Below are 21389 nucleotides of genomic sequence, written 5' to 3'. Positions count from 1 at the left end.
GATGGGAGGGGGAAGATCCCGGACCCCCTGGATAGATGCTAATAGTAAGGCAAGATAAGAGCAATAATATAAAGTTACATAGGCTATTTCTACACTGGCCCCTTTTCCGAAAGGGGCATGCTAATTTTACAGGTCGTAATAGGGAAATCCGCGGGGGATTTAAATATCCCCCGCGGCATTTAAATAAAAATGTCCGCCGCTTTTTTCCGGCTTTTAGAAAAGCCGGAAAAGAGCGTCTACACTGGCCCCGATCCTCCGGAAAAAAGCCCTTTTCTGGAGGATCTCTTATTCCTACAAGAGATCCTCCGGAAAAGGGCTTTTTTCCGGAGGATCGGGGCCACTGTAGACGCTCTTTTCCGGCTTTTCTAAAAGCCGGAAAAAAGCGGCGGACATTTTTATTTAAATGCCGCGGGGGATATTTAAATCCCCCGCGGATTTCCCTATTATGACCTGTAAAATTAGCATGCCCCTTTCGGAAAAGGGGCCAGTGTAGACGTACCCATAGTGTTTCCAGTAAAACAAGTATTTAAACAAAGCAGACATCAATTATCAGTTAAGTGGTGATATGTCTGTCAGCTTCAAAAAGGTGTCTCTGTAGGATGTGGTCCATCTGGGGATTAAAGCAGAGACATTAAAAGTACTTAACAATGGCACAGTTATCCCTAGCAGCATTGAATGTGTCATGTCCTGTCTCCCACCAGGAGGGGTGGGGGTGGGGGGTGGGTGGGTGTGTGTGTGTGTGGGGGGGGGGGTAACCATCATGTACTGTGTGTGCCAGTCCAGACTCCAAATTTACAATAGGGGTTCTTAACAGAATATCATAGCCTGCCTCAGAAATTTTCATCCTACACCACCCACTGGCACAAAGGCGTGAGGTGTCATCATCTCCACGCACAAGGCTTCAGCCCTGGTCCTCCTTGATGTCGGGATCACAGTACCAATCACCAGCACAGAGAGTGCTCACAGGTCCTCACCATGTTTCCCCTGGCATCAGTCCTGCTCTTCCTCTTCTTGGTACTGAGACCTGCTGCAAGGTTCATTGGCCCCACTTTGGTCTTCACCTTCAGCATCATTGTTCTCTGAAGAGGAGTCCGTCCGCTCCAGAAGACCATCTTACCATACAATGGTAGCATGCAGTGGTAGCCATGATAGCCTCCACCACAGAGGCTGTTCTGGACCCCTGGGCATATCATCAGGCCCAGGAGGACCTGCCATGGCCTCCAGGTCAGTGGCATTTGGGCGACACCATCCCAAGTTGCCAAAGGCTCCTTCCTTGATGCCTCGCCTACTGGAGGCTTCCATCTCCAAGTCACCTAGCATGAGTGACTGATTGGGCCACAAAGACCTGCATCCAACCCTGCTGCCACAGAACAAGCTTTGCTGGATAGTAGTCACCAGCATGACTCCCAACAACTCCATCAGTGGAAAGTGCAATCACCTGGCCATGGGGCGATAGAGGAGGTTCCTCAGGCGCTCAGGGGAAAAGGGAACCATTCCCACGATTTCGTTGCTCCAAAGGTGAAAGGGAGTTGCAGATCCATCTTGGATCTCTGCAGCTTCAACGAGTTCCTGTTGAAACTGAAGTTCCGCCTTCCTTTGCTAGCCTTGGTTACCCCTCCCTGGAGCCAGGGGATTGGTACACAACCCTCGACTTGAAAGACGCCTATTCTCGTATGCCCATTTATCGACCACACCATTTCCTCTGTCTTGTAGTAAGTTCATAGGCTTCTCTTCAGCCTTTCCACAGCCTCCCATGTGTTCACAAAGTGCATAGTGGTAGTGGTGGCATTTCTCTGCCAAAGTAGAGTCAAGGTGTACCCATACCTCGATGATTGGCTGCTGAGAGGCCACTCAGGTGGAGGTGCACCTCTTCCTCGTCAAGGACACTATCCAGATGTTGGGCATCCTTATCCTAGGGAACTCTATTCTCATTCCCGCCCAAAGAATAGAGTTCACTGGGACCATCCTTGATGCCTCGACAGCCACAGCCTCCCTGCTGGACTTCAGGATCCAGGCCACATGATGACTCATTAGATCACTGCACCAGTGGCCCACAGCCAGGAGCTGCCTGAACCTATTTGGCCACATGGCAGCGTGCACCTACATGGTTACATGTGCTGGACTGAGACTCGGGTCTCTCCACAGCTGCCTTTCCTCAGTCTGCTGCCCAGAGTGCTTCCAATTCCACTGAATGTCCTCCAGTCCCTGCTGGGGTGGGTGGATCCTCAGGTGGCCTGTGTGGGTGTCCCCTTTTGGGCCCTCTAGCCAGAGATGATGCTTCTCATGGACGCATCAGACCTAGGATGGGGGTGGACCTGGAGAGGGTCAGACAATGAGACACTCTTGCACAGTCAGTGTCAGGCCGAACGAACCACCCTGAGTTCCCTATCAGACCTTTCACCCTACTATGGCAGGTTACAGCGTGACCATTCTGACACAGCCATGTTTTACATCAACAAGCAGGGTATGCAAGGTCCCCACCACTATGACACAAAGTTCTGCCTACTCCATTCACCTTGGGACTTCTTATCTCCCAGGCTCAGGAATGTAGTGGTGGACTGTCTCAGCAGGTCCTTCCTGAGCCATGAGGAGGCGGTGAGGGACAATGTTCCTCTCTCTGTCTCTCTCTCTCTCATCGCTGGGGAACTCCCTAGATCAACCTGTTCACAACAGACTCCAACAGGAAATGCTTGTTCAGGGGCCACAGCCCTGGGTCGCTGGTAGATGTATTCATGCTGCCATGAATGTTCTATGCCTTCCCGCCCTTTCCCTGCAGATTTTGAGGATTTCCCCAGTGAATCAGGGAAAATTGCCCAGGTGATCCTACTGGTGCTGGCTTGGCTGTGCCAGCATTGGTGCATTGTGGAGCTGCTCATAGAGTTCTCCATTTACCCAGACCTAATCTTGCAGGACTGTAGACATCTGTGACAGCACGTCGGGGATCCCCCCCGATCCTGCACCCCCATAGCAGCAAGATGAGACTCCGCCAGCCAGTAGAATAGAGAGCGTTTATTGCTTCTTCAGGATACAGCACAGCATAGGTGTGGTGTGGTCCAGCACAGCCCTAGACTCTTTGGGGGCAGGAGTGCATAGGCCCCTCAACTCCCAGCACTCTGCTTAGTCTCCTCTCTCCATGTTTCTTTAGCCAAAACTGACTCTTCCTCAAACCGGCCCCTTCCTTTGTTCCAACTCCTTCCCTCTCTGGTGAGAACTGGTTGGGTCACTGTCTACATGACATGGGGGCCCTCAGGGCGACCCCTCGCTGGGCAGTGCTTACAGACAGAGGCCAGTAGGGGTCATCCACAGCCAAGCATAGCGACCAGCGAGTGGACTGTCTCCCCCCCCCCCCCGCCCCCCCCCCACTACATCACAACATCTATGACATTCAGACCTTCCTTCTTGTTTCTAATGACCTGGAAGCTCTGTGGCTGAATGTCACAGAACATTAGTGTTTCCTTCAGGTTTAACAGAGTCTGTTAGGCAGTAGGAAACCAACCACCAGGGCCACTTATCTGGCTAAGAGGAATATGTTCTCTTGCTGGCCTCTATGCCTTTCATCCTCAAAGACCTGCTCCACTTGAAGGAGCAAGGGTTAGCCCTTTCTTCAGTCTGAGTTTACCTGTGGCTGTCTCCATGTTCCACCCCGGGGATGGGACTGCTCAGTTTTCGTAAATCCCTTGGTAGGGCGTTTCCTTAAGGGGCTAGATAGATCCCTCCCTGAGGTGAGGCAGCTGCTTCCTGTGTAGGACCTTAACTTGGTACCCTCAAGACTGATGCAGCCACCCTTTGAGTCACTTGCTCCTCTACCTCTCATGGAAGGTAGACTTTTTAGTGGCGATTACGTCCACCAGAAGGGTTTTGGAGCTGAGAGCACTCATGCCTGAACCACCCAATATGACTTTCCACAGGGACGATGTACAGCTCAGGCCTCGCCCGGCCTCCCTCCCCAAGCTGGGTTCACAGTTTGTTGGGTCAGGACATTCTTCTCCCAGTGTACTCTCCTCAGCTGCATACTAGTGCATGGCAACAGCTGCTGCACTCCCTAGTTGTCCCTAGAGCACTCGCTTTTTATAGTGAGCGAGCAAACAAAGCCCTTGAGAGAGCCTCGCAACTTTGTGGCGATTGTAAAACGCACAAGAGGTCGTCCCGTTTCCTTTTCATGCATTTCCTCTTGGCTCACGGACTGTATCCACAAGTGCTAAGAGTGAGCAGGTGTCTCTATCCCTGAGATCACTGCGCATTCTACTAGTGCTGTGGCCTCTTCTATGGCCTTCTTTGCCCAAGTTCCAATCCAGGACATATGCAGGGCTTGATTCACACGTACACGGCCCGTTATGCCATTGACCTCCCGGCCCGAGATGACGCTGCTGTAAACAGGGCAGTCCTGCAGTCCGTGGCGAACTAGCTCCGACCCCACCTTTGGGGACTCTTCTCAGTTGGAATTAACATGAACAAGCACTCGAAGAAAAAATGGTTAGTAGCCTTTTGTAACTGTTCGAGATGTGGTGTTTGTGTCCATTCCAGTACCCATCCTCCTCCCCCCTCGGTGGGAGTAACTGGCACAAAGGAACTGAGGAAGCGACGGGTCAGTTGGGTTATTATCAGTGCTGCTTCCAAGGCTCCCTGTCTCACCCCCCGGAGACTGCTAGGGAAAGTTTCTAACAGGCATGCACACAAGTGCAATTGGAATGGGTGTGACTAACACATCTTGAACACCACTTACGAAAGGCTAGTACAGTAAAACTCCAATAGTCCGGCATCCAATAGTCTGGCACTCCTGATAGTCCAGCATCAAAATGGCAAGAGCCTAGTGAGTGAGCTTCAGCAAAAAATGAGTCACAAGGTAACAGCGGCAGCAGCTGAACTGAGCAAAAAGGGTAAAAAAGGCTTAAAAAAAATAAAACATCACAGTATACTGTATACAGTATGTACAATAAAAAGGGTTAAGAACACTTTATATACAGTATATCATGTATACTGTGTGTGTGTGTGTGTGTGTGTGTGTGTGTGTGTATATATATATTAAAAAAAAAAAAAAAACAGCTTCTAGTATCTCCTGATGGTCCGGCATATCTGATAATCCGGCACCACCTAGGTCCCATAGGTTCCGGATTATCGGAAATCTACTGTACCAGTTTTCTTCAGAGGGCTGAGACCCTGTACTTGGAAAACCCAGCACACGGGTGTCCTGGAGTGGTGTTGTGACCCCCTCCCTCCCTCCTTTCTTCTTCAGGGGACCCAGGTGTCCTGGGCCTCCAGTCTCAGCTTAGTCCAGACGCTGTCTCCACCCTCTCCTCCCCTTCCTCCATCACCAATGCTGCTACTGAGTTCTCCATCGGGGACAACGAGGATGACGATGGGATGAAACATCTTCAACAGGTGAATGGGAGAGACAGGACTCCTGGGTTCTCCCCCCAGCTCTGAGAGGGGAGTGGGGTGGGGGAGTGGCCAGGACACCTGGGTTCCCTTCCCCACCAGCTTATGCTGTGGGAAAGAGTACAACCTTCTCCTGCTTCAGTTAAAGGTGACGCCTTTGCTACTGATCTCCCCTCCACCCTGCAGAGGGAGTGGCACCCTCCTCTCCCTATCCATTCCCCTGTCTTTGGGGGTGCAGGGGCATGGTCTCACCTCGGTTTCCCCCTCCCCCTCCAGGAAGCGGAGAAGATGGTGGCTTCGTTGCAGGAAAGCTCCCTGGAAGAGGAAGGCTTCAGCCAGGCCATGCAGGAGCCTCGCAACACAGCCGCTGCCCTGCCCCTCTCACATGAGGCTGCCATGAAGTGGTTCTACAAGGACCCCCAGGGGGAGATCCAAGGTGTGGGGGATAGGGATGTGAATGGTTAACTGGTAAGTCTCACCCTTAACAGGTGAGGCTTACTGGTTTGTTAACTGGTGGGGGCTGCTCCAGTCCCATGTGGCCTGCTGTGGGCGGGGGGGGGAGGGGAGCATTCCAGCCTGCTGCACCCCGCTTTAACTGATTAAACATTATTGTTAACTGGTTAACCAATTAAACAGGATTTTACATCCCTAGCTGAGGGGGGAGGGGAGGTCCAGGCAGGGAGACACTGGTTCTCTGACGTTCCCATGTCCTTCATGGCTGCAACTCAGGGCCAGGCAAGAGGGGGTTCCTGTGTAATCATTTAGCCCATCCCAGAGGTGACTGCATTTCAGTGCTAGGTGTGGAGTTCCTGCATAACCATGCTTTCTTTTGACTTCCCTAGGGCCCTTCACGACGCAGGAGATGGCGGAGTGGTTCCAGGCTGGCTATTTCACCATGTCCCTGCTGGTGAAGCGAGGCTGCGACGAGGGCTTCCAGCCGCTGGGAGAAGTTATCAAGATGTGGGGAAGAGTGCCTTTCGCTCCAGGCCCATCGCCACCTCCCCTGCTGGTGAGCAGAGCCCCTGGGATGGGGTCTGTTCCTTCTGTTGCACCTGCCAAGGGCTGGGCTCCCCTGGAGGACCCAGGGTTGGGGGTGGCACCTGTCCCGAGCGTGATGAAGTCTTGTCTCTGCCCCTTGCTCCATAGGGGAACCTAGACCAGGAACGGCTGAAGAAGCAGCAAGAGCTGGCTGCAGCCGCCCTCTACCAGCAGCTCCAGCATCAGCAGTTCCTACAGCTCATCAACAGGTACCTGCCGGACAGGTACAATCCCTCCCCTGGTGCCTTGGAGTGGGTGGGGTGTGGGTCCATCACCTTCCCCCAGCCCTGGGCATGGGGGGCGGGGACCTTCCCCCTGCCCTGGGACCGGCCTGTCACCTTCCTCTGCCCCCAGCCCTGGAACTGGGTATGGGGGGCAGGTCAAACACTTCCCCCATTCCCTTTCTAGGGGCTGGGGGGGGGGGAAGTAGGTCATGCCCCACGTGGAGGTCCCTGGGCTGTGGCTAGTAGCGACTCCCTGGCCCTCTTGCCCAGCAGGCAGCAGTTTGCCCCCTGTGCGCTACAGCAGAAGGTGGCGACAGGGGACCTGACCCAGCAGCAGCTCACGGCTTTCCTGCAGCAGCTGCAAGCTCTGAAACCCAGGTTAGTGCCCCTCGCGGCCCCCCACTGGCCCGCTTCACATGGCCAGCCCCTCCCCCCTCACTGTCCTCTTTCTGTGGCCATGGCCAGGCCCAGCCCCCTCACCTGCTTGCACTCTGACTTCCACTTGCCAACCCATCCCACTTCTGCTGATATCGGGGAGGGGCTTGCAGAGTTTGACAGGCCAGGACTCCTGGGTTCTCTCCCTAGCTCTGGGAGGAAGATGGGGGCAGGTGGTTAGAGAAGGGGTGCTGGAAGCCAGGACTCCTGGGATCTCTCCCCAGCTTTGGTAGCAGCACAGGAGAACCTCGGGGGGTGGCTGAGGTGCCCTGGACTGCAGTGCTCTCCTCCTCCTGGGGATGCTGAGCAAGTGACTCCCTTGCCTTGCAGAGCAGGGGAGCAGAGCATGATGCCGGCGATGAACAGATCCATGTCCGTGCCAGACACGGGGTCCCTGTGGGACACGCATACCTCAGCCTCACAGCCTGCAGGTAAGGGGGATCGTTGTGAGGGGGAGGCACAGCACAGGGCCCCACGCCTGGTCTGACTCTCCTGTCTCTCCTGCAGGCGGTGAGGCCAGTCTATGGGATATACCAATTAATTCTTCATCTCAGGGTCCAATCTTAGAACAACTGCAACTACAACAGAAAGTGAGTGCTAGGCTGTCAGCACTGCTAGAGTGGGGGCTGGGAGCTAGTCCGCCTGGGTCTTGCCTCAGCTCTGAGAGGGAAGTGGGAGCTGGTGGGTCAGAGCAGGGGGACTGGGAGCCAGGATGCCTGGGTTCTGATGCTCAGCACCAGCTGCGGTTTGGCGGAGGGGCTGCATACGATCTCAGTGCTGTCCATGTGCCTGGTGGCGGGGGGTTCTGTTATAGTCTGGCCCGCCTCACCGCCTTGCTCTCATTGCTGCAGCTCCAGGAGCGCCGCGATGCGGAACTCAGGGCTAAGCGGGAGGAGGAGGAGCGCAAGCGGCGCGAGGAGAAGCGGCGCCAGGAGGAACAGAAGCGACGCGAGGAGGAGGAGCTCTATCGGCGCAAGCAGGTGGGAAGGGCCCGTGCCCCCATCACTCCCCCACTACTGCATCCAGGCCTACCTGCTGGAGGGACAGGGTGACCCAGACCCATCCCTACCCCTGGATTCTCTTCCCAGCTCTGGGAGGGGAGTGCGGCTGGGAGCCAGGACTCCTGGGTTCTCTGGTCTATATAGGGTTGCCAGACGGTTTCAACAAATATAGGACACACTTGACGTTAAATCACCATCTACATTACATCTTAATTAGAATATACCGGACATTTCTATTTTCTCAATTTGTTTCCTGAACAGAAAGCTCAGATACTGGACTGTCTAGTTCAAAACCGGACACCTGGCAACCCTAGGCCTGTAGTGTATTCTGTTTAGTGTTTACTCTTGTTCTAGGGGCCTCGATCTGCTCCACAGATCCCCACTTCCTCCTTCTAGGAGCAGCCATCAGTGATGCTCCCCCACCCATTGGGGGGGAAGGGTTCCTGGGTGCCAGGGGCTCAGAGGCGGGCTGGTCTGGTGGCTTCGCACTAACCCATCTACCTCTACAGTGCCGGCAGCAGGAGCTGGTGCTGAAACTGTTGCAGCACAGCCAGGCGCAGACCGTGCCCTGGGGGGGCCTGACCAAGCCACCTGGGGGCATGAAGGCCCTACTGGAGCTGCAGGAAAGTGAGCGGCAGCTGCAGAAGCAGCAGCGGGCACAACAGAGAGCAGTGAGTGGCCTGACCCCACCCCTCTGTTCCCCCCAAGCCAGCCAGCCAGCCCCCCCCCCCCATTGTCTCCCTGGCTCTGCCCCCATTTTCTCCATAACCCAACGCTCATGCTCTCCCCGGGTATGTCTACATTACCACCCTAGTTCGAGGAGGAGTAACGGTCACGAGGAGTAACGGTAGTTCGGACTAGGAAGCCTAGTCCGAACTACCTAGTCCGTGCCGCGTGTAGCTGCACGGCACGGAGTCCGCACTAGCGGACATTTAAAAATGGCGGCGCCCGGTTTTATGCAAATGAAGTCCGGGAAATTCAAATCCCAGGCTTCATTTGTAACTCCGGTTGCCCACATTACCACCCTAGTTCGAACTAGGGTGGTAGTGTAGACATACCCCCCTAGCCTTCCCCCCCCAGCCTGGCCCCAAGCCCATGATTTCCTGTGACCCACCCCAGCCTAGTCCCACCTCCCACCTGGCCTGTCTCCAGCAACACCCCTGCTTCTGTGGGGTAAGCTCTTCCCATCCCTGTCCTGCTGTTGTCATCCTTACCTCAGATAGGCTCCGCTTCTCCAGTGGCCCAGCCCCATCTCAACTGGGCAGTTTACTGCCACTCACCTGGGCACCAAAACCCTTCCACAATCCCAGCCCCCCATCATATCAGCTGTCCTAGTGCCTGCCTCACCCAGGAGATGTGTCCCTGAGCCAGGGTCCCTTCCCATCACCTGTGGAGCAGGAGCTGCTGGGGGCACAACATGGATAACCAGCCACCCTGCCCCAGAGGTGGCCACATCTCAGTGCCAGGTGTGGTGACCTGTCTCTCCCTTCCCAGCATGGGGCTCTTGCTATGAACAGCCACCTCTCACAATGGGGCGCTGACTCCAGCCAGCTCTGGAGTAGCCACGAGAAGAACATGAGCCTATGGGAGGAGACCGTCAAGAATGCTGGCCCACTTGTGAGGAGCATGGGCCTTAAGAACAGCCGCAGCAGCCCCTCCCTCGGGTGAGCCTGGGGGTCAGGCGTGAGGGGCATGGGCAGGGGCTGTGGGTTGGGAGTGAGGGCACTGGGCTCCAGGCTCTGTCTGACTCTCCCTCCCACTCCCCTGGCACAGGGACACTTACGGGGGGCCAGGCCGGCAGAGCCGGAAGAAGACGGACGAGGAGGAGAAGCTGCTCAAACTGCTTCAGGGGTTCCACAAGCCCCAGGATGGCTTCACGCAGTGGTGCGAGCAGATGCTGCATGCCCTGAACACCTCCAGTAGCCTCGACGGTATGCTGTGGGCAGGGGTAGCTGTCCCCAGCTCTGTGTACCTCAGTTTCCCCTCTGTGTGCCTCAGTTTCCTGCCACTCCCAAAGGCCTCTCCCAGGTCCTGTTGGTGATTGGGATAATGCAGGCAGGGTGTGTCAGACTGGGTGAGCTGAAGGAGGGCCAGGTCTCCTTGACACCCCCCACCTCTCCTCCCCGCAGTACCGACGGTGGTAGCTTTCCTGAAGGAGATGGAGTCTCCATACGACGTCCATGACTTCATCCGCTCCTACCTGGGTGACACGCTGGAAGCCAAAGAGTTTGCCAAGCAGTTCTTGGAACGGCGCGCCAAGCAGAAAGCCAGCCAGCAGCGCCAGCAGCAGCAGGTAGGGGGTGCTCTGGGTTTGCCCTGCACTAGTCCCATGGCCACAGGGGGTAGGGCTAGGCAGGAGGCAGGGCTCTGTGCTAATCCTTCCCCCTCTGTGCCCCTTACCAGGAAGCCTCATGGTTGAGCTCTGGCAACCTGCCCTCTCTGTTCCCGGCCAACCACAGCTCCAAGCAGCCACCTTTTGAGGGCAGCCAGCCCGTGAAGATCAAGAGGAGACCTGTCATGCTGCATGCTGACCCCAGCATCCTGGGTAGGGCAGAGCCTGCGGGGAGCCCAGGACATCTGGGTTCTCTCCCCAGCTCTTGGAGGGAAGTGGGGGCTGGTGAGTTAGAGCAGGGGAGCCTGAGAGCCAGGACTTCTGGGTTCTCTCCCCAGCTCTTGAAGGGGAGTGGGGGCTGGTGGGATAGAGCAAGAGGTACAGCCTTTTAATCCTTCATGACCCACTCTGTCCACAGGCTATTCGCTGCACGGCCCATCAGGAGAGATGGAAACCATAGAAGACTACTGAAGTCTTGTAGCAATAGTAAAATCTCTGCTGCCTTCTTAACCGATTCAGTCTTACCTGAATGTGCACTGCGAAGGGACGAGGTGGCCTTGCTGCACCCTCCTCCCTTTCCTCCCGCCCTCTCTCGCCCTCCCAGTGAGCGGGGGGGCACAGTGGATGGCGGCTGGGAGGCGTGTCCGCTCGGATTGGGGCCGCTAGTGAGCCGCCTTCGGAAGAGGAGTATGTGAGCACTTCTTTCTCCAACACACGAAGCACCTTAAAATGCAACCTGTTGATGCACTTTATCAAGACTTTTTACAAAGAACTGATTAAAAACACACAAAAAAGGAAAAAATTTGATTTTTTTTTTTGTGATTCTGGAGGAAATTTTTATAAAGAAACTTTAAAAAAAAATACAAAAAAAGGAATTGTTCTATCAAACACTGTTATTTTCCCACGGTGGCAAGGGGAAGAGGAAAAACAGAAAACTGGGGAAGCAGAAAAGAGAAGATTTAATAATAAAAAAAAAAAACCTAAAAAAACAAACAACAAAACTTGAAGAAATGCACTTATCCTACGGACTGACTTTCGTTTGTTTTTTGGGAACTGGCCTGTTTCTCTTGCGCTGCAGGCCTGGATGTAAATATCTCTATATATAGTTCCACATGGGATATTTTCTCTTTTCAAGAGGCCATTTTTTTTTAAAGCGAGACTTTGCATTTTTGAAAGTTGCACAACCGAGAAACAAACAACTTCCCTCCCTCCTGTTGGTTCCCTCGTTACAGTTTGGTGCCTGGCTGCATTCAGTACGGAGCAGGCTTCAGAGGAGTGGGGCAGATAGCTAAGGGCACAACATCTGACTGCATTCACCAGAGCCAGGTGCTCTTCCCACTAGCTTTCATGTAACAAGCTCATTGGGGTTCCTGCGCTCTGGCTACTCCTCTAGCTCGGTGAGAGCTCCTAGCCTGCTAGCTCTCCTGACTTCTTGCCAGTCTCTGTCACCTGGTTTCCTGCCTGTTCTCCTGAGCTCCCCTGTTACAGATGGATCAGTTCCTGTGAGCTCTGCAGTCTCCGCTGGCTTCCTGCAAGCTCCCTGCAACAAGCTCCACCTCCTGTCTGGATTTCCCGTACAAGCTCTGCCTCCCCAGCTGGATTTCCCCTACAAGCTCAACCTCTCTGGCTGGATTTCCCCTACATGCTCTGCGCCAAGAAGCCGTCCTTCTGTGAATTTCATTGCCTCCCCCACCTGGCCTGCTTTATCCTCCCTGGCTGATAAGAAGAGGATTTCTTTGGCACATTTTTTTTCTGGGGTTGAGGCACTTTTTAAGCTCTCTGGGCATCTTGTTTAATTTTTAATTTTGCCTTTTCCTCACTCCCGAGGCACACACCCCCATCCCAGTGGTCCTTGTGGGGTTTGGATTTTTGACAGAGGCAGTGGTGTTGAAGCAGTTCTGTGCATGGGTGTGGCAGCTGGGGGGGCGCTAAACCTGCACTGCACTCATTTATGAATGTATTTTTGAACGAGAATTGGAAAGACAGAATCCGTGAAATCCTCCTGGCACCACGGATTGGTCTGTGGCTTAGACACAAGTAAATAAAGCTCTGGTCTCTCTCTTGCACGCAAGATCTATATTTTTTAAAACCAAGAAACAGTTGAATTTTCTTTTGAACGATCACCACGCGGAGAGGTGAGAGATTTCTCTATAGATAATGCAGCTGTACAGATTTTGGAGGGGAGGGAGAAGTCTGGTTTTTTTTGTTTTGTTTTAATTTGGGCTTGAATATTTTTTAAATTGCGCGTATGAATCTGTTATTTCTGTTTACAGACCATCTCTGGGACGTTGTGTCTCATGGGACGGTTGCCACTACACAGGGTACTTTTCAAAGTCAAAATCTTCCTGAAGAGGAGATGTGGGTTGTTGTTTTTATTTTTTCCCCTCTTACAAGTATCGCATCAGAAATTGGTTTGTGGGAGGGGAAGGAGGAAAGTTCTCCCATTCTCTGCACGAGACACTGGACTCCTCAGAGACAACGCTTTGCCCCATTTGGAGCAATCCAGGAAACATGTTGGCCTAGCTGTTGTCAGGTGCTGTGAACTCCACGTTGAAGGTTTCGCACCAAATGGCTGGGCTCTTTGTGAAGTCGGACTTAAGAGTTTCTCTCATGTGTTCTTCCTTCCCCTGATTTTGAGTTTTCCAAGTCAGAGCAGCTTTGGGGTGGTTAAAAGAACAACCAACCTGGGAGGTTTCCGTTTATTTTTTGTTCTGAAGTTTAGGTTTATGAATTTTCAATCGACCAAATAGCAAAGACACTTTTATTTTTGAGATGTTGGGGGGAGGTGGGGGGGGGGGAGTTTAAGGTTGGGGCCCTTTGGTTTTGATAGGCCCTACAACAAATGCTGTGAGGTTCCATGGTTACTGTGTTAGTGGGGGCAGGGGGGATTTGCCCCCCCCCCCAAAAAAAAAACCTTTTGCTCCCTTCACCTGGTCAGTGGATCAAAGGACACAGGACTCAGATGTCACCTGACCTGGTTTTCTACCCTCCACCTTCATGCCCTGTCTGTCAGTATTGGCCTGTAGTGGCCTCCACTCAGTGTGCAATAGGCTGGCAAAGGATTTACCCTACCTGTTTGCTGTCACAGAATCCCCCAGCCCTTGGTATCTCCTGACTCCAATGGAATGGTGAGTCTCTGCCCACGGGGGAAGCCATCTGACAAGGGTCCTGGGGCATACGGGGCAATCCAATGAGCTGACAGCAAGGGCTTCCTGCATACAGCTGGGAGACCCCTTGGGCCACTTGGTGCAGCGTGGGACAATCCAGCAAAGTGAGCCTGCTGCCCAACCAATGACAGTATCCTGGAATTGCCAGCAGCTGGCCAACTTCAGTCCTGAGCACCCTTTACCCTCCCATGTCTGCTTGAAAGACAGCCACCTCCTCCCATGGACTAGTATCAAGTGGGAGATGACAAGGAGACATTGCCTGGCTGCCAGTTTTTCCTGTGGGCAGCCCCCATCCCAACATTGGCATTTGAATTTGCCACAAGAATGTATTTGGAAATTCGCTGCTCTTGGACCTTCCACCTAAGGGCTGTCTCCCTGGTTCGCTCCCCCTTGTTTCCCGGTGAAATGGCAGAACCCTCCTGATCACGACGGGGGACATTTACAATGGATCCACCCAAGCGATCTGACTGTGGAGGGGGCAGGCAGAACCAAAGTCTCCTCTGGCCCATGGTAGAGAAGGCCACTGACTGAAGGACACGTCCCTTGGCATGCATGGCAGGAGGCTTTTTATATCCACCCTGTGGGCCTTTTCTCTGGCTGGACAGATACTGTCGGCTCACCACCCTGCTCAGTTCCTGCAACGTTTGCCTTATCTCTGTGTATTTTTTGTTTGAAGAAAAGGGAAATCAGCCCCGCTGACATGTGGGGGCAGTATTAGTGTGGCTTGCAGCTGCCAGATCAGGCCGGACATTTCTTTGTCTATCTAGCAATAACAAACTGAATGCGGTTGCTTGCTGCACGGCCTCACTCCTGGCTGGGGTGGCCCTTGTTTTCCCTCTGCATCTAGCTGTGCCAATGTGCATCCATGGATCCACCCTGCAGCAGCTCTGTGCCCTCCCCCCCACCCCCCATGGACCTTGGTGGGAGTGGGGGAAAGGGCTTGTTCTCAAGCCACCTGGTGGTGGGGAAAGGACCCTGTTTTTTGTGTGTCTTGCCTGTGTGGAATTAAAGTTTGTAGCTATTTCCTGTCCTCTCCCCCCCCTCCGAGAACTGATCTTTGTCTTGCCCCATGGGGGGAGCAGGCTCACTGACATCCCCCCTTTATTGGCAGATGCCAGAGCTGGTTTGGCAGGGTGCAGAATAGGTGTGGGCTTAACATCGCTCCCTCCCCCCCCAACCAACCCCCCCCCCACACACACACACAAAAAAGTGGGATTTTGGGTTGTTTCTGCCAGGCCCTTCCTGGGGAAGAGAGATGGGAAAGTTTCTACAAAGGCGAGTTGAAAAACTGGCTCTGCCAGAAGGGGACTCACCCCAGTCACCTGGGATGTTTAAGTTTACACTGTATTTAAGGGAGCAAGGTTACCTATTCCCCACCTGGGAAGGGGGGCAGTACTGGCCCCAGGTCTACTGAGTCTTAAAGGGATGGCAAAGTCCTGGGGTTTAGCTCCCTAGCTCAAGGTGGGATCAGCACCCCACAGCAGGACAGGTAGCAGTTCATAGGCCTCCAGGCTCTCTGTTTCACCTGCACCAGGGCTCTTCCTGCCTTGCCTCAGTTTCTCCAGGGGTGGGAGGAGGGCAAATGATCCCTGCCCAGCCCCTCTCAGCAGCCACCTAACTGCCAGGACTCCTGGATTCTCCTTCCCCAGGCCAGGTGCCCTGTTTCTGACAAGCAGGTTGGAGAAGCAGTTTCTGCAGCAGGGGCATGGCTGGACTAACCTGGTGGAGGCTGTTTGTGAAATCAGGTGGCCTGAGATCATTAGCCAGGCTGGTGTGTGGCCAGCCAGACACTTAGCTTAACCGTTCCTGCCAATACTGGGGCATTCCCAGGCCATACTGGCTACTTGCAACCTCTCCCCCCCCCCCCCCCCAAAAAAAAACAGCTTGGGGATCTCTGCAGTGCCATGGAGGGACCCCTGGGAACAGGGAAGGGCTAGAAGCACCTGCAGAACCAGGTTAGGTCAGTGCCTTCCAGCCTGAGGTGGCTGCAGCTCCCTGGAGCTAGAGTGGGGGGTTCCTGACCCCCAAACAGCCTGGGGCAGATGTCAGGGCAGCACCATCTGGTGAAGGTCAGTTACTGGAGCAGGTGGCCAGTTGGTGCATCCCACAGTAACTGGCTTCTGCCACGGGGGGGAGGGGAGGAATGGGTCTAAAAGATAAAAGCAACAGGTCTGGCCAGGAGGTACATCCCACTACGAGCTCCCTGCAGCAGGGTATTTGGTCCTGCTGCGTGCCAGTGGGTGATGCCCAGGGGCGGGGGGGGGGGAAGATGACGACACAGGATCCAGTAAAAAGAGTTTTTCTCCTCCCAAGCTGAGGAGAGAACCCAGGAGTTCTGGCTGCCAGGTCCCCCCCTCTCTCCTTCCCTCCCAGAGCTGGGGAGAGAACCCAGGTGCCCCAATGCCAAGTAATGACAGGGAGGCTGGTTGGTTTTGGTCATTTAAGGTTTAACATGGTGCCGGGAGCCGGCTACAAACTCCCCACCACCAGATAGAGCCCTGGTGGGGAAAGGGACTCCTGGGGAGCAGGAGGCTGTTTCCTCTACCCCCACATATCTGGGTCTGCTCCAAAGTTGCTCCACAATCATGGACCATCTATCTCAGTGTCCCACGGGGGGGGCCACCACCCCAGGTCAGGTTTGGGGGGATATAAGACCCTGGACTGCACCTCCCCCCAGCTGGGGGCAGAGCAGAGTAGCGCAGCAACCCCTCCCCCCTGAAAGCCTTAGGAACTTGGGGGGAAATGGGGAGGGGGAGGAAAACTGGAGTAAAAGCCCTCCATCGGTGCCTGCCCCACCCCCAGCTCAAAAGTAAGAGCTAGACACAGGCCCCTCCCCCCAGCAGGATATTTTTCCTTCTTTTTACCAAGGAGAAGAAAAAAAACCAAATGGGCAAAAACCAAAGGGGGAGAGGCTAAACCAGGACCCCTCCCTGCTGTGGGTAGGGCCAGCAGGAGCCACACACACCCCGTCATACAGGCATGGCACAGAGAGGGGCTAGTTCCAGATTTTCAGGAAGCTGTCCCAGGAGCCAGTGGCTACAGCCATTCCATCGTCTGTCACCCCCAAGCAGCTGACGCGGTTGTCGTGGCCAGCCAGGACCCCTGCAGGCAGAGAGGAGGGTGAGACTGGCCAGAGAGAATCCAGGAGTCTGACCCAACAAACCCCCTCCCACAGCTGGGGAAGAGTACCCAGGAGTCCAAGCTCCCAACCCCTCCTCCTCTAACCACCCCTTTTCCCCAGATGGCACCCAGACATTCTGGCTGACCTGCGCGGTCTCCCTTCATGGCGTCCCAGATGTTGCAGTTGAAGTCATCATAGCCAGCCAGCAGGAGGCGCCCACTCTTGGAAAATGCCACTGAGGTGATGCCACAGATGATGTTGTCATGCGAGTACATCATAAGCTCCTGGTCAGCTCGCAGGTCGAAGAGTCGGCAGGTAGCGTCATCCGAGCCCGTGGCAAAGGCATTCCCATTGGGGAAGAACTGGGTGGTGGGAGAGGGTGTCATCAGGAAACAAGAGTCCTGGCTCCCAGGCCCCCCACCCCGAGTTGGGGAGAACTCAGCAGTCCAGGCTCCCAGGGCCTCCCGAGATGGGATTTCTTTGTTCAGGTGCAGCTCATTTGCATGCTGTGAGGGGGGTTATGCCCCATGAGGTAAGTGCTGCAGGGATTGGCCCATGCTCTGGGGGAGTACGTGACCGTGTGTGTAAGGGCCATACGCTCACTGGTGTTCGGGACAGGTAAGGGCAGGGCCCAGGGGACACTCACACACACGGCGTTGATGTCGGACTCGTGCCCAGTGAACGTCTGCCGGCACATGCTGTCCCGCACATCCCACAGCTTGATGGAGGCATCGCAGGCCCCGGACACAAAGCTCCGAGCATCAGGAGCCAGCGACAGGCTCATCACATCCCCACTGTGCCCCCCAAATGTTGTTGTCTGTTGTCCCGTCTCGATGTCCCACAGTGCACTGGAGAGGGGAGACAGGCTGGAATGCCCTCTCCTGGCTCCACCTTGGCTCTTCCCCTCTGTTGGTTCCACCCCCATCCCCACCACCTACTTTGCCCCTCACACAGGCTCTGCCCCCATTCCCACCAGCTGACTCCATGGTCGGTCCCACTGATCCTGCCTGCCAGCTGCAATCCATCCCTACCCTCTTGCCCACCCACTGGCCCCACCTACTCCAGCCTCTCCCTTGGGCACCTCCACAGACCCAGCCTTCCCTTATCCTTTCCCCCCAAGCTGTGGTTCTGGGGAGCTGATTCCTCTACACCCCCCCCAAGCACAGGGGCCTGAAGAAGGGGAAGAGGCTCACCAGGTGGTGTCCCCGGAGCTGGTGATGATTTGATTGTCATCGAGGAAGCGGCAGCAGGAGAGGTAACCTTCCGGGGGGGACAGCAAGATGCTGATTAGCTGGGAGCCGGGGTACTGGCAGGAGCGCATATCCAGGAATCTGGGTTCCCAGCCCCCACGCTGTAACCACCAGACCCCTGTTCCCTCCCCGAGGGAGGAGTAAATCCTAGCAGTCGAGGGCTCACCCGTGTGCCCTGGCAGTTCTCGGCTGACACGGACGTTCCCCTCCCGGGTTTTCAGGCTGTAGATGGAACAGATGTTATCCAGGCCCCCGCAGGCCACATAGTTCCCTGATGGGGCATAAGCGCAAGTCATGACCCAGGACGAACGCAGTGGGATGGCGTGGACCTGGGGAAAAGGAGAAATTACTCTACCTACCCAGGTATGAAGCCAAATGTCCCCTTCCCTAGCCCATCTAAGCCAGTATCCAGCCTGCTGCCACTTCCAGGCTCATCTACCCTGCTATCCTGGGGGTACCCCCCCAACCTCTCTTCCTCAGTATCCCACCTGCTGTCTCTCCCCCCTCTACCCTGGGACCCATCTAAATCTACACCTGCTTCCTCCCCCCTCCCCCACCCAGAGGCCCTTTACCCTGGTATCCTCCCTGCCAAATCCATTCAGCCCATCTATTCCAGTATCCTGTCAGCTGCCCCCTTCCTGGGACCCTTTACCCCAGTATCTCACCAGTCAACTCCCTCACCTTGTTCGTGGTGTAACTGTCCCAGATGATGAGTTTCCCGTCCTGCGATGCACTGACCAGCAGCCTAAGAGGCAGAGAGCCCTCTGATGAGCCAGAGTGGCACTGCGCTGTGGGTGGTGGCTCAAAATACTCCCATTATTTGCTATCAGCCCTTCCCCTGCCTTGCCCCTCCCAGTAACTAGGCCAAGGCCAATCAAAACCAAAGCGACCCCTCCCCCCCAGGCCAATGGAGAAAATGATCCTCCTCTCCTGGCCACCAACACTGAGCCAGGTTCCCTCTCTAACCAGATGCTCTGCCCCAGAGGTGGCTGCATCTCAGCCTGAGAGAGAGGTCCCTGTATAACTAGATGCCCTGCCCTAGAGGTGGCCACATCAGAGTGCTAGGTGAAGGATGCCCATATAGCTCGCTCATCCCAGCTCTCACCTGGAATCAGTGCCCCAGTGCATGGCATAGATTTTCGCCAGGTGGCCTCGCAGGGTGCGTCGTGTCCGCATCTGGATACGTCCCACAGGGTCCATCCCGGCTGTGATCTAGGGGAGGGGCGGACAGGTGAGGCATGGAGCCGCACCCAGCCAGGGAACCTGGAGGCAGGGGAAAGGGGCTGCATGGGGATGCCAGTAACAGGCCCAACATTGCTCACCTGGCTCAGAGTGGAGTCACCACATGCCTTCCTCGCATCCTGGGGGGGGAGGGAGACCTTGGGTTAAAATCTGAACTGCCCAATACCCCCCTTGCTTTAACCCTACTCCCAGAGCCAGGGACAGAACTCGGGTGTCGACTCCTAGTGCCCCCATGTGGACAGCAGGAAGCGCTACCCCCCCCCCAAAAAAACAGTAGCCATAAAGACCCCCATGGGGGAGAAGTCTGGCAGCCAGGACTCCTGGGTTCAGCATTGGGGGCTCCAACCCCCATGGGCTCCACACACCCGGATCTGGTTCCGCAGCTGCTCTGCCTCCTGCCGAAGCTGCTCCAGCTCACTCATGGCTGTGGTGGGGGGGCAGCGCTGGCGCCACGGCTCCGCTCAGCTGGCGGGAACCTGCACAGAGGAGGAATGCTTAGTGGGATATGGGGCCCCTAGACCTGCTGTGGAGAGTTCTGGCTCCCAGCCCTACCAGGCCCAACCCAGTCCCCATTCCCCTCCCAGAGCCAGGGAAGAGAACTCAGGAGCTCTGGCTCCCAAGCATTATTTTTCCCATTCTCTTGGCCAGTCATGGGGCCAGAGTGGCTGAGGGGGGGCAGGTGTCTGGCACTGCGGATTCTCTGTGTTCCTTCCAGTGTGTTACAGCATCTGGGGGGTGGGGGGGGGGGCGCTGAGGACAATCAGTAGTTGCTGTGGTGATGGGAGAGGCTTAGCCCCAGCTCCCTTCAACTGATGGTTGCCAAGGCAACAGGATAGGAGACTCAGACAAGATTTAGGATGGAGCAAAAATGGGGGGCAGGGAACAGGATAGCAGGGTGCTCCCACCAGCCACTGACTGGCTGGGAGGCAGGCAGTGGGTGAGTGTGGCCCGGGGCATAGCAGATTGTCCGAACTGGGCATAACTGCTGATCCCATTTGCTTCCGTAAGAAATTCCACAGCCAGTAAATGCCCCCCAGGGCAATGGCACTATCCTGGACTCCTGGGTCCCCGGCCCGGAAGGGGGGGGGGGGGGGGGGGAGGGCCGGACTCCTGGGTCCCCGGCCCGGAAGGGGGGGGGGGGGAGGGCCGGCAGCACCGGACTCCTGGGTCCCCGGCCCGGAAGTGGGGGCCCAAGGGGGGGGGGGGGAAGGGCCGGCAGCCCCGGACTCCTGGGTCCCCGGCCCGGAAGGGGGGGGGGGGGGGGGAAGGGCCGGCAGCCCCGGACTCCTGGGTCCCCGGCCCGGAAGGGGGGGGGGGGGCCGGCCGGGGGGGGGGGAAGGGGGGGGGGGGGAAGGGCCGGCAGCCCCGGACTCCTGGGTCCCCGGCCCGGAAGGGGGGGGGGGAGGGGGAAGGGCCGGCAGCCCCGGACTCCTGGGTCCCCGGCCCGGAAGGGGGGGGGGGAAGGGCCGGCAGCCCCGGACTCCTGGGTCCCCGGCCCGGAAGGGGGGGGGGGGGAAGGGCCGGCAGCCCCGGACTCCTGGGTCCCCGGCCCGGAAGGGGGGGGGGGGAAGGGCCGGCAGCCCCGGACTCCTGGGTCCCCGGCCCGGAAGGGGGGGGGAAGGGCCGGCAGCCCCGGACTCCTGGGTCCCCGGCCCGGAAGGGGGGGGGGGGAAGGGCCGGCAGCCCCGGACTCCTGGGTCCCCGGCCCGGAAGGGGGGGGGGGGGGGGCAAGGGCCGGGAGCCCCGGACTCCTGGGTCCCCGGCCCGGAAGGGGGGGGAAGGGCCGGGAGCCCCGGACTCCTGGGTCCCCGGCCCGGAAGGGGGGGGTAGGGCCGGGAGCCCCGGACTCCTGGGCTCTCTCCCCAGCAGGGGGGCTGTTTTCCCGGTGCGGGGCTGCGAGGGGGGAAGCGCAGCGTGGGCAGCTCTCCGGGCCGCAGCTGGGACGGGAGCCTGGGCCCGCTCGTGACTGCGCCCAGCCCCTGCCGATCTGACAGCTGGGGCCCCCTTCTCCTCCCTCCTACCTGGCGCAGCCTGCTTCTGGGGGGCCGGGGACTCCTTTCCGCGGCCGCTCCCCTGGGCGGAAGGATCCGGATCGGGCTCCGCTTCGGCCCTCAGCGGCGGAGCGATCCGCCCCCCCCGCCTGCTAGCCCCGGTGATGCGGCTGCGGGCGGCCGCGCCCAGAGCCCGAGACGCACCAAATGAA

At 56.7% G+C, this 21389-nt stretch overlaps 2 protein-coding genes across 14 annotated transcripts in view; one reads left to right on the top strand and one right to left on the bottom strand.

The window, feature by feature from the left end:
- Nucleotides 1-15437, top strand: part of GIGYF1 (GRB10 interacting GYF protein 1) — a 36820-nt gene extending 21383 nt beyond the window's left edge. For 3 of the 13 annotated variants that reach the window (XM_075907711.2, XM_075907712.2, XM_075907709.2), the window contains exons 14-26: nt 5234-5379; nt 5653-5812; nt 6219-6385; nt 6523-6638; nt 6909-7016; nt 7404-7504; nt 7581-7663; nt 7925-8053; nt 8584-8745; nt 9569-9738; nt 9848-10005; nt 10204-10367; nt 10478-15437. In XM_075907711.2, coding sequence (XP_075763826.2) covers nt 5234-5379; nt 5653-5812; nt 6219-6385; nt 6523-6638; nt 6909-7016; nt 7404-7504; nt 7581-7663; nt 7925-8053; nt 8584-8745; nt 9569-9738; nt 9848-10005; nt 10204-10367; nt 10478-10798 — 1985 coding nt within the window. In that variant the 3' untranslated portion in view covers nt 10799-15437. The remainder of the gene's footprint in view (nt 1-5233; nt 5380-5652; nt 5813-6218; nt 6386-6522; nt 6639-6908; nt 7017-7403; nt 7505-7580; nt 7664-7924; nt 8054-8583; nt 8746-9568; nt 9739-9847; nt 10006-10203; nt 10368-10477) is intronic. The other 10 variants (XM_075907716.2, XM_089772667.1, XR_012897471.2 and 7 more) reach the window with 9 other exon arrangements.
- Nucleotides 15438-15999: 562 nt separating this feature from the next.
- Nucleotides 16000-21389, bottom strand: GNB2 (G protein subunit beta 2). Its single transcript, XM_075907728.2, has 10 exons — nt 21208-21389; nt 19552-19662; nt 19267-19305; nt 19050-19156; nt 18626-18689; nt 18111-18273; nt 17888-17954; nt 17341-17542; nt 16840-17056; nt 16000-16675 (listed from the first exon to the last, which is right to left on the bottom strand). The coding sequence occupies exons 2-10, from the start codon at nt 19606-19608 to the stop codon at nt 16569-16571; spliced, it is 1023 nt and encodes a 340-aa protein (XP_075763843.1). The 5' UTR covers nt 19609-19662; nt 21208-21389; the 3' UTR covers nt 16000-16568.

Source organism: Pelodiscus sinensis, chromosome 22 (genome assembly GCF_052426305.1).
Source record: "Pelodiscus sinensis isolate ZL-2025 chromosome 22, ASM5242630v1, whole genome shotgun sequence".
Taxonomy (NCBI): Eukaryota; Metazoa; Chordata; order Testudines; family Trionychidae; genus Pelodiscus; species Pelodiscus sinensis.
The sequence above is the reverse complement of the archived record's forward strand: the minus strand, read 5'-3'. Positions and strand labels throughout refer to the sequence as shown.